This window comes from Cyprinus carpio, chromosome A2 (assembly GCF_018340385.1).
Source record: "Cyprinus carpio isolate SPL01 chromosome A2, ASM1834038v1, whole genome shotgun sequence".
NCBI lineage: Eukaryota > Metazoa > Chordata > Actinopteri > Cypriniformes > Cyprinidae > Cyprinus > Cyprinus carpio.
Genome location: NC_056573.1, coordinates 27,488,445 through 27,500,944, shown reverse-complemented (window position 1 = coordinate 27,500,944; position 12,500 = coordinate 27,488,445). Strand labels below are relative to the sequence as shown.

General features: G+C 31.0%; 1 protein-coding gene across 1 annotated transcript in view; it reads left to right on the top strand.

The window, feature by feature from the left end:
- Positions 1-12,500, top strand: part of LOC109060792 (nectin-4-like) — a 24,710-nt gene that overhangs the window by 6,893 nt on the left and 5,317 nt on the right. Inside the window, exons 3-8 of the mRNA XM_042713630.1 lie at positions 1,872-2,039; positions 3,990-4,268; positions 5,453-5,567; positions 10,042-10,193; positions 12,023-12,197; positions 12,269-12,344. Of these exons, the coding sequence (XP_042569564.1) occupies positions 1,872-2,039; positions 3,990-4,268; positions 5,453-5,567; positions 10,042-10,193; positions 12,023-12,197; positions 12,269-12,344 (965 nt within the window). The remainder of the gene's footprint in view (positions 1-1,871; positions 2,040-3,989; positions 4,269-5,452; positions 5,568-10,041; positions 10,194-12,022; positions 12,198-12,268; positions 12,345-12,500) is intronic.

Sequence of the window (12,500 nt, the reverse complement as noted above, 5' to 3'; positions counted from 1 at the left end):
AAATATATATAATAGTACATAAATAATAATAAAATAGCACTTGAAATTTATTAACTTGAATTTAAATAAACGTTAACTGAAATAAGTTGACATTTAACATTTTTTTGTTTTTTATTTTATTTTATTTCAGCTAGTTGCCAAGACAACATTTTCTCATTTTCATTAAGTATAAATAGATGTAAAATATGGATCTAAAATAACTAAAAGTGAAACTGAAAAAAAAAAACAAAATATATAAACTATATAGGTTAATAAAAATGACAAAAAACACACTACAAAAGTATGCTACTAAAACTGTAAAATTATGTTGAAAATGTAAAAATAAAACTAATTCAAAATATTTGTTAAATAAAAAAACAATAAAAAAAATGCATTGCAAAGTGTTTATTAAATATTAATAACTATAATAGTATCTCAATGATACTAAAATAACACTGGTGTGTTTTGGTGATTCATCCACCCAGCACAAACAGACACAATCATCAATTCCCCCCCAGCAGTTTTGTTAAATAGAAACTGTCTCGCACGCATTGTGTTCGGACGGGCGTCTGTCACCTAGAGACGTGTGTCATGACGAATATTCTCAATGGTGCATTGTGTTCATTGGCTCTTTTATCTGAAGCGACTCATACCTGCCATCTGTGTTGAATTGCATTGCTTTAATTAACCCAAAAAACTAAATATTCTGTCATTATCTACTCACTCGCAAATCAGCTCAAACCTGTATGCCTTTCTTCTGTGAAACACAGAGGAGCTTGTGATGCTCTTTTGCATACAATGGCAGTGAATAAGGACTGGGATTGCTCCGAGAAGCAGCATAAAATACCATAACAGTAGCTGATATAACTTTTGAAGTCATGTGAGTATTTGTGTGAATAACAGACCCAAATTTACTGTGAAACTTGAGCTGTGGCCACCAGGGAATGGAAAAGAGCAAAAGAAATGATCAGAATGTAACTTTTATATCCTGATAACTTCTTTTGCGGTTGAAACAGTGTTATTTCTAGTATTATCTGAGATACTATTATAGTAGGCTATAGAGACTATAGTTTTTGTTTTTATATATTTTAATTGTAAAGTTTAAAGTAATGTTTTTGTGTTTTTGTCATTTTTATTAGTTGTTTTATAAAAATGTCTATATGGTTTTTATTCGTTTTTATTTTCGTTTTAGTTATTCTAGTACATCAAGTTAAACTATATGAAAATTAAAAATAAAGTTATATATATAGTATATATAAAGTTTTTTGTGAATTTTTTTTTTATAAATTGTTTTAATTTTAAAGTTTTAATAATTTAGTTTTTGACCTTTTTATTAGTTTGTATTCTTTTCAAATGTCTATATAGTTTTTATTGATTTTTCACTTTAAGTTTCAGTTATGTAGTTAAACAAAATGAAAAATGAGAAAAAAATTGACATAAAACATTAAAAATTAAAATTATTTTAATTTAAAAAAAAAATCAGTTTACATTTACCTGTAATTTATTTCAAGTGATGAAGGTTTTTTTTTGTATGATATTACTTAGTTTTAGTCAAATTAATCACCCTGGTTTGGAAAAACGACAGCAAAAAGTCTTCCTGCATCTTCTGGTGATTCTAAGTGTCTTTGAAACAAGACTTCTGATGAAACGATAAGAGCTCAAGAGAATCTATTTGGTTTCAGTGGATTCACATTACATTGACATTTACTAAACGCAATGTGATATCACAAATACTGAAGTTTGCATGTGATTTCCAGATAGGACGTTCAAAGAAGGACCAGGAATTGAAAAAAAGACAACCATTTGTTTATTTTGTGTTGTTTTTGACATGAGTCTCCTGAGAATTTCCCTCTAGTTGAATGTAATGTTCTTCTTCCGTTGTTTTATTTCAGCGTCTCCTGATTTTCTGAATCGTGTTCAGTTCGAGAGCTCTGAACCGACCGTCGACTCCACGCTGTTGATTCTGAACACAAAGAAAGCTGATCAGGCCACATACACCTGCCACGTCTCCATCTTTCCGTCTGGAAACTTCGAGAGACAAATCAGTCTGACTGTCTGGAGTAAGATCCCCTCTTTTCACATTTCACTTGATTTTCTCAAGCTTCATTTCACTTCTGTTTGCTAAAGGAAGGTCTGTTAAACCATTAATCTGCAGTAAGGTACAAAATCAACATGTTTTTGTATTTCTGCTAAACTAACCAGTTTAAAAATAACTTTGCTTTTGTAATTGTGTTGTAGCTCTCCAGGAAGTAATACGCTGTAAAAAAAAAAAAAAAATAAATAAATAAAATAATACATTAAAACTGTTAACTGATTAATTATAAGTTACAGATACCATTATATGTAATTTATATATACCATTATTAACATAATATCTAATTTTACTGTGAACTTATATAGAAATAGAATATAAATTTTGCAAGTAAAAATTATGAATTACCAACAGTAATGTAGATGGACATTCCCAGAAATCCCAGCGTGAATCAATATTATTATTATATTTAATATATATAATTTATTTTTTTCTGATTTTTATCATCAATAATGTACATTAGGGGGTTTTGTGTTGCAATTTCTGTTATTTAGTCCATGTTAATGGCATTATTTTTTTCTATGTTAATGTTCATTGTTTAGTTTCATATCTTTGTATGAAAAATTTACAGTTTTATTCCTATCCATGTTCTGAAGGTTTTTACCGAAGAATTTGTTCATTCTCAACTTCAGCAGCACTTACAAACACCAAAACTTACAGTTTTATTCCTCTCTATATTCTGAAGGTTTTTACTGAGGAATTTGTTCATAAACCAACAACACACAATAAAACAACTCATGTTCTTCATGTAAACAACTGATTGCACAATTTTTAAAAGCTGTGAGTTTTTTTTTCTCCACTTCAGCAGCACTTGCAAACACCAAAACTTAGGGTTGTTTTCCTCTCTATATTTTGAAGGTTTCTACTGAGGGGTTTCTTCATATTTCATTTGCCTGGATTTATTATTGCACTTTATCTATTTGCGCCTATAAGTTTCGGGCTGTTTTTTTTTCAAAATGAGTTTTTATCTCCACTTCAGCAGCACTTACAAACACCAAAACTTAGGGTTTTTTCCTCTCTGTATTCTGAAGGTTTTTACTGAAGGGTTTGTTCATATATCATTCACACTGATTTATACAACATTTTACTCATAAAACATGGCGAAAAATTTTTTTTTTCTGTCTTTTGACAGTATTCTCTGATTTATGGAGTGATAAAAAGAGAAATCCAAACTCTCCTCTGTTAAAATCTCTAATTCTAATATGTTAACCAAATTAAACAAGAATTTTGATCCTGACTTTATCCAGTGTTCAGGAAAATGTATGCAAATTAGTGCATCTTTAATTAGATAATGCATCTTTTGCATATTTAAACATACAAACAATAAAAGACAATTGTCACAATGTACTGTGATTTACATTTACATTTATGCATTTAGCAGACGCTTTTATCCTTGCAGTGCATTCAGGATATACATTTTTTTTTTAACCATTATGTGTGTTCCCCGGGAATTGAACCCATGACCTTTTGACCCCACTGAGCCACAGGAACACAGGGTTTATAAAAGCAATAAGCCCTGTGAAGCCATGGTTTACAGTGAATTTATAACTGTTATGGGGGTTTTAATCACTCCAATTTGTGTCATACCTAACAACGCCCCTCAGCTGTTATAAATTCACTGTAAACCAAGGCTTCTCGGGGCTTATTGCTTTAATAGACTTATTTTTGATTAAAAAAAACGAATAAAAATTACAAAAACATTACAATTATTAAAATTTCAAAATTAAAACTGAAAATACAAAAGTACACTTAAATATTGACAAAAACTATAACAGGTTATTGCAGCTACTGATATTTTTGTCTATATATTCAGTTCTTGCATTACTATATTGTATCTTACTTTAATGTACTGTACTTCTATTCTGTGTTCTAAAATGCCACAGTTTGCAGTACTTCATCTGTGTTTCTCCTTCACTAGTTTTGCCGATCTCCTCTCTGGAGCCGGTGATCCTGCAGGAAGGCCAGTCGTTCCGCGTGGCTGCTTTCTGTCGTTCGGTTGGACACCCTCTGCCGCGTTTGTCCTGGGACACAGACATTCCCGGGCAGTCACAGAACCGCACTGGAGAGGATGGAGTCGTAACCTCGCAGTTTTCCTTGTATCCACTGCGCAGCATGAACAAACAGCGCCTGGACTGTCTGGTGTGGCATCCCGCTCTCGACGGCCCGCATAGAATCAGCAATGAGCTCGTGGTGCACTGTGAGTTTTCCTAAAGCACATCACCCACAAATAAAGAAGCTATGTGACTTCATTTAATCTCCATAACATGAAAAGAAACATTTTGCAGAATGTTCATGCTGCTCTTTTCTTTGAGTCACTATTATATTTTGTTAATATTTAGAATTAAGGGCATAATATGTAAGTTTTTTTGTTCCCAAAACTCGTCCAAGTCCCATCAGATTGCATTGGCTTGTGTGGGGATGAAGACGACAACTCCCATGATGCCATCAAACTAAGCCTTTGTTTCTTTGTTTTGTTTTGAATATGCACCCTCTTGCAGCAAAAATTACATACTGTGGCCTTTAAAGTTTTGGATTTTTCTGTTTTTCTTCTTTTTTTCATTTTAATTTGTAGTTAAAATGTTTTGAAATTTCAATGTGAGTTTTTAGCATTTTTATTAGATTTTTTTAAATTAATTAAAAACAATTAATTGTTTTTATTTTAATGCTCATTTTATTTCAAGTGATTGAATTTTTTATAGTTTTAGTTAATAATAACCCTGTTACAGTGTTATTTTGTATCAGTGAAATACTGTTATAGTTTTTAATAGTTCACATTTTTATTTTTATATTTTCTTCTTTTATTGTAATCTTCGTTAAAGTTTTAGGATTTTTTTTTTCATATGTCTATATAGTTTTTATTATATTATTCAAGTTTTAGTTATTTTAGTAAATCAAGTTAAACTAAATAAAAGCGAGAAATGTTTCTTTGGAATCAAGCTGAATTAAAATAATGTTAAGTTTTTGTTTTGTTAAATATTTTATTTCAATTAATGTTCGTCTTATTCCAAGATAATAATGATGAAGTGTTATTTTAGTATCAAGATACTATTGTAGTTTTAATTAATAATTTTAATTAATTTCTATTTTTTTAAGTTTTAGTAAATTTTTGTTTTTTATTATAATTTATTTATATATATATATATATATATTTTTTTTTTTTTTAAAATGTTTTTTTCCCCCTCCAGTTTTAGTTTGTTATTTAGTATATTAAATTAAACTAAATAAAAATTCTAAATGGTTCCTTGGGAACTAGTTGAATTAAAATGTTTATATATATATAATATTAATGTACATTTTATTTCAGGTAATAAAAATATTTTGTACATTTAAAGTGTTAGTTAATGATAATGTCCTTGATGTGAGGCTGTGTTTGTGCTTCAGATCCTCCTGATGCAGTGATTGCTGATTCTGGTTCCTGGAGAATCGGACATTCGGGGTCTGAGCTCAGATGTGTGGTTAAAGGAAACCCGCTGCCGCAAAACGTCACGTGGAGCAGGTAACAGTTTCACAGAGCTAGACTTTGGATGATCTGGGCCACACTGCAGTTTATTCTGACCAAAAACCACCCACTAGCACAGGAAGATTCAGTCTGACTGATGTGTGAAGAGACTAACCACAGTTAGCTTTATTTTTACCTGTTGTTTTGGGGCAGATGAACATCTACAAATAGATTGAACCACAATAATAGACTGCTATAGAAAAACACACATTCAAATAAAACACAAAAAACCTGTATGCAGACTTCGTGATCAGAGTTTCTGTCCATCCAAAAGTATTTTACAGAATTAAAAATGCTCATACAGTTGTTCTGATCATAAAAATAATTTTACTAGATGTCTGAATAGCCATTAAGTTCCCTTAATATTACTTATTTGTATTAAGCGTTGTTAATTTAGTGCATATAAATAAATTATTTGGCTGATTATAGACTAACGTCTTATCTCCCATTAATTAGTAAAGTAAATAAAACAAATAAAATCAGTTTTATTTCAGTCTGGCTATAGAAGGTACCACAGTACCGAAAATGCTCTTATAAAAACAACAAATGATCTTAGAGATAATTCCGGTAAAAATAAAGTTTAAATTCTTATTCTTTTAGACTTGAGTGCTGCATTCGGCACAATCGACTATGATATTTTAATAAATCGTTTAGAAAAATTGGTAGGCCTTTCTGACAACATATTACATTGATTTAAAACCTATATTAAGGGGAGAAATTTCACTGTTCAACTCGGAGATTATGTGTCTGAGAAACATCAATTCTATTATGTCTTGGTCCTCTGTTGTTTTCATTATACATCTGTCACTTGGTGACATCATCAGAGAAAACAATGCAAGTTTCCACAGTTATGGTGATGATACACCGCTATATATATCTATTATTAACTCCATTACAACCTGTCTCATGGCAGTGAATAATTCGATGAGTAATAATTTTTTTAAGTTCAATGAGATTCTGTTGGTAGGTCCTAAGACAAAAAGAGAAATGGTGTATGAGAATTCGGTCAAATTGAGTTCCTTCTTGGGGTCGCTCAGAGGTCACAAGTCTTGGTGTAATTTTAGACTCTGATTTAAGTTTAATTCTCACATTAATAAGGTAACAAATCATAGTTTTTCCATATAAGGAACAGTGCTAAAATTCAACCTCTTTTAAACCGGAAAGATGCAGAAAAATTAGTTCATACCTTTATTTCGAGTAGACTTGACTATTGTTATGCACTTTTTACTGGTCTTCCACAAGACTTCAGCTTATCCAAGCCAGGGAGCTAATTATATTGCCAGTTCTCTTGTTAATTATACTATCTCTTGTTAATTATGCTACTATTAATTATACATCAAGAACTTTAAGATCTTCCAATACAGGTTTACTAGAGGTTCCTAGTTCTGTAAGAAAAAAAACTGTGGTGATGCAGCCTTCATAAATTATGTTCCTAAATTATGGAATACATCCCCTTTAGATATTAGGGAAGCTAGCATAATCAGTATTTTTAAAATCAGTATTTTTTTTAACTTGGCCTTCAGGTAGCTTACACTGAAAATGTCTGTTTTATTGAATGTGCTGTATATTGTACACATATTGTAAGCTTGATGTATTTGTTTAATTGGATGTAATGTTGTTTATTTAACCGTTTATTCTTGATTATGTAAAGCACTTTGAGTTGCATTTTATGTTTGAAAGGTGCTATATAAATAAATGTGTTATTATTAATGGAAATGATTACATCAAGCTCTTCTTTAGGGAAAACAGTTAGTGGGGTAAATATGCTTTAGTATTTAGTATTTAATATTTATCTTTACTATTTTAGTATTACTATATATTTTAGTATTTAGTATAGACTTCTATTTTGCTTTTTTATATATTTTTTTTTACTATTTGTTTAAAAAAAACTTTTTTACTGTTTTATTATTCATAGTTATTTTAGTATGTTGTATTTTTACAATTTAACTTTTTTAGTAATAGTATTTAGTTTTACATTAATAATATTTATTTTTACAAATTTTATTAGTAGTATTTAAAGTTTTGTTTTATGTGTTTTTTTTTACTATTTTCGTATAGTATTTATTTTAGTATGTTGTATTATTTTTGCTGTTTTACTATTTAATTATTTTAGTATAAGTATTTATTTTAGTACTTATTTTTATTGTTTTACCATTTTAGTATTAGTACTTGTTTTAATATTTATTTTTTGCTATTTTAATATTTTAGTAATAGAATTTTGTATTTATTTTAATATTTATTTTTTGCTATTTTAATATTTTAGTATTAGAATTTTGTATTTATTTTAATATTTATTTTTTGCTATTTTAATATTTTAGTAATAGAATTTAGTATTTGTTTAATTTTTTTTTTTTTTTTTTTTACTATTTTAGTGTTAGTGTTTATTTTAGTATTTTCAATTATTTATTTATTTATTTTCAGTATGTATGATATTTTAGCTGTAGGCTATATTACCCAGCCCTGACTAACTTCTGAAGATTAACGCAGACAGTAAGATCAGCGGTTGTGATTTTGTCAAATACTCTCATGTTTGCGTGTCGTATGCATCAGAAGGTCAGTCTGTAGGTGTGACTGTAAACCACTGGACTGTTTATTATTTGATTACGCTGCTGTCTGTCAGATCACCCACCACAGCTATTCAAACTCAGTACGCTAGTTGCATAAACGAGTGTCAAACTGAACTAGCGACATTGCAAAATCCCTACAGAAACACTAGTTTTCCACCCCTTCTCTCATTGTGTTTCTCGTTATTTTCTCTTCATTTAGCACAATCACAAAGGCCTCTGAACTGCAGCGATGCATATTCACATGCTCCTTTCAGTATAAAATAAAAGCTTCAGTGTCTTGTTGCAACCTGAGAGCAAAGAGCCAAAAAGGGCACTTGTTCATGCACGGGACAGTAAAGAAAGAGAACGAGAGAGAGAAAAAGAGCAGGATGCTAAATGATGAGGGTGGGGTGTATCGAGACACACGCTAAGCCCTAAATAACCCTCCTGTCCTGTAATGATTGTTTTAACCGGCACAGAAACACAGGCTTTGCATTGGATTAAAGATGCAGCGCATCAACTGCAATTAACAGCGTTTAATGCATCCAGTGTGCGTCGTCATGCATGCTTCTGCAGACGTGAACGCGTCCTCAGATCATGCGTGTGGGTGCTTTATTAAGGTTGCACGGTGTGTCGGTCATATTTGCATGCATACAGTTGCTGAGGAGGTGTTTTCATTCAGGTAGTGCTGGAGAATGAACTGGTAACAGCGTGCAAGATAGTATCACATGATACTCAGATGATAATTACAGTGAAGGTCCGAAACCTGAGATGCGTTTAATGTGGTGTTTGGCGTCGCTGCAATCGTGTGATGTTGTGGGGTATCAGCTGGAGGAATGCGGTCTGTGTGTGTGTGTGTGTGTGTGTGTGTGTGTGTGTGTGTGTGTGTGTGTGTGTGTGTGTGTGTGTCGGTATCGGGGAGTGTCCTGATTCACACCTGTCTGAGGGGTTAAAGCCACCTACAGCAGATTAAACACAGATACTGATGGAGGAAGTCTCATGCAGTCTTTCAAAAAGTGATTTTCCTCTGCTTTTGTTTTGCTTTTTCAGAACAATTATCTGAACATTCTTAAATAACGATTTAGATGCAAAGGAATATGCATAAGTTATTAAGTCTTGTTTTTGGAAAAAAAATTTCAAAATAGTTTTTTACTGCATTTATTTGATCAAAGATACATTAAAAATAGTGAAATATTATTGCAATATTAAAACAGCTGTTTTTAATGTGAATCTCTGTTAAACTGTAATTTATTTCTGTGATGCGCAGCTGTATTTTCAGCATCATTACTCCAGTCTTCAGTGTCACATGATCCTTCAGAAGTTCGAAAGTTTGTGGTCAATAAGAAATTAATACTTTTATACATGAAGGATGCATTCAATTGATCAAAAGTGACAGTAAAGGGATTTATAATGTTGCAAAATATTTCTATTTCAATTAAATGCTGTTCTTTTGAACTTTCTGTTCCTCTGTGAATCCTGAAAAATAAAATGCATGACGGTTTCCACAAAAATATGAATGTTTTCAACATTGATAATAATCAGAAATGTTTCTTGAGCAGCAAATCATCATATTAGAATGATTTCTGAAGATCATGTGACACTGAAGACTGGAGTAATGATGCTGAAAATACAGCTGCGCATCACAGAAATAAATTACAGTTTAACAGAGATTCACATAGAAAACAGCTGTTTTAATATTGTATATTATATATAAATTTTTAATTGTTGGATTTAGTAAATGCATTCAACTGTAAAGAGTTCCTAACATATCTAATAGTTCCCACTCCAAAGAACATTTGTTGGTGCCTTCCGTTGAACTCTCAAACTAAACTTACGTGCGTGTGTGTGTGTGTGTGTGTGTGTGTGTGTGTGTGTGTCTGTGTGTGTGTGTGTCTGTGTGTCTGTGTGTGTGTGTGTGTGTTCAGGAAGGACGGTCGTCTGCCAGCGGGAGTGTTGGTGAAGGAGGACAGACTGGTGTTTGTTCGGCCTCTGAACGTGACGGATGAAGGCGTGTACATCTGCCAGACAGCAAACAGCGTGGGGATCGCTAAAGCCGAGTTTAAAGTGGAGATCGGAAGTAGGTGTTTAATCTACTAAAGAAACTAATGACACAAGACCCGATCGTCACACTGACCGGTGAACACAACCGCATGGGTTTTCCCACAAAACTTCTCTCACAGATTTCCTTCCGTGGGCGTTGAATCATGTTGTTGATCATTACAGAATTAATTCTCTAATTTATTTATACACTGTTCAGACTCATTCTGGAAAAACCCGTTTAAGAGATTTGGTTTCATTTTATACAGAAATTAAAACAAAGAATAAAATATTTTATATATTATTTTTTATATATAAATGTAATATTTTTGTAAATAATTTTAAATATTTTTTATTTTTTTTATGTTTATTTAAAACAATATTTATATATATAAAAAAAAAAAAAAAAATATATATATATATATATATATATATATATATATTATATATATATATATATTATTTTTTTTTATATATATATATATATATATATAATATATATATATAAATAAATACATATAATACATTTATTTATTTATATAGCACTGTATAAACACAACTAAAATAAAAAAATACATGAAGATGATAAAAATAAAAAACACTAAAACATCAAGATACAAAAAAAAAACAAAAACCAAAATTAATAAAATGAATACAATCATTAACCATCAACTATTTTTAAAATGCCCTAGAGAATAAGTGTTTTTTTAAACTTGGATTTAAACTTGGATATATATATATAATTTATTTATTTCTGTATTTATTTAAAAGAATTTTTATTATTATTATTTTTTTTTTTAGTTATATTTGAGTGATGAAGTGAATAACACTCTTCCACTGTTTAGTATTGGTAAGTTATCTAGATTTGTATTAGCATCACTGATTACTGTTATGTTTCTTTAGTACACACATATTTTCAGCTTGAAGTTTGGAAATGTAGGTAAAATAACAATACCAACTTGGTTGGCAGCAGCAGAAAATGTGCTTAAAATAACCAAGATGATGTTTGATTCTGGAAACATTTCTGTTTTTGTGTTTGTGGCCCGCCTCGTCATTTTTCTCAGGGTTTTTTTTCTGTTGGTTATTACAACACAGCCCATGCTTCTCTGACTTCCATATAATGATTTGCACAATCGCTTAAATTTAGATCTTAATTGTAGTAGACAGTGACTCAATTGAACTGAAATTAAAACCACTGCCATTCAATGAAAAAAAAAAAACTTTGTGATTCTGTTGCCCCCATGTGGTGATTAAATTAAATTAAATTAAACTCTAACCCCCATGTGGTTGTTTTATTTTATTTTATTTTATTTTATTTTATTTTATTTTATTTTATTTTATTTTATTTTATTTTATTTTATTTTATTTCATTCAATTTGTAATTTAATTTATTTTTTTTATAATAATTTAAACCCTTTTTTTTTTTTTTATTAAATTAAAGACACTACAGGTGAATAGGGTAAATATTGTAACTAATATCATCCGTACATTTCCAAGCTGATTTATTACATTCCATTAAGCTAATTATTTAGTATTAAGTTTTTTTTTAAATGTTATGTTTGAATATACAAATGTCTAATTAATCATGCACTAATTTCCATACATTTCCAGAACAGAAATCTGAACACTGGTTCAAAATTCTTGTTTGATTTTCTTTGACGCACTAGAGTTTTTCCAGGGAGGAGATTCTGGATTTATCGCTCCATAAATCAAAAAACACTGTCATCAGACAGAAAACAAACACATTTGCGCTATATTCACTAATGTTGTATGAGTCAGTGTGAATGAAATATGAACAAACCTTCAGAACATAGAGAGGAATGAAAAACTGAAGTTTTGTCTGTAGCTGTACTTGTTGTCTATTTGTAGAACATGCATCTGAATTTGCACACGCTCTGGGAAGCCCATCAGAGACTCTGCTCATCATCGTAGGAGCGTCAGTCGCCGGGGTTTTGGTCATTGTTATAGTGATGACCATCGTTTTCGTCAACTGTCACCTCAGACGCAAGAACAGGAAGCTGAAGCGAGCGCTCAGCGTCAGAACGTGAGTCTGTGACCTTCGACATACATCCAGAGGAAATCTCTCAATGCAACATGAATGTGTTTGTGTCTCAGGGAGGAGATGATCAGTCTGTCGCGACAGGTTTCCATGAGGAGACTCAACTCCATCAATGGAGATCCCAGGACAGCGGTACGCATTCACACCACAGCTCATAGACACCAGAATAGAGTTTAGACTTGAGCGTCGGTCTGTGAAAACAACAACAAATATATGTGAAGAAATGTGATTTTTGATGCAGGCCATGAACTCTGTAAAATTTTTCCCCAGGCAGATTTAATATTCTCC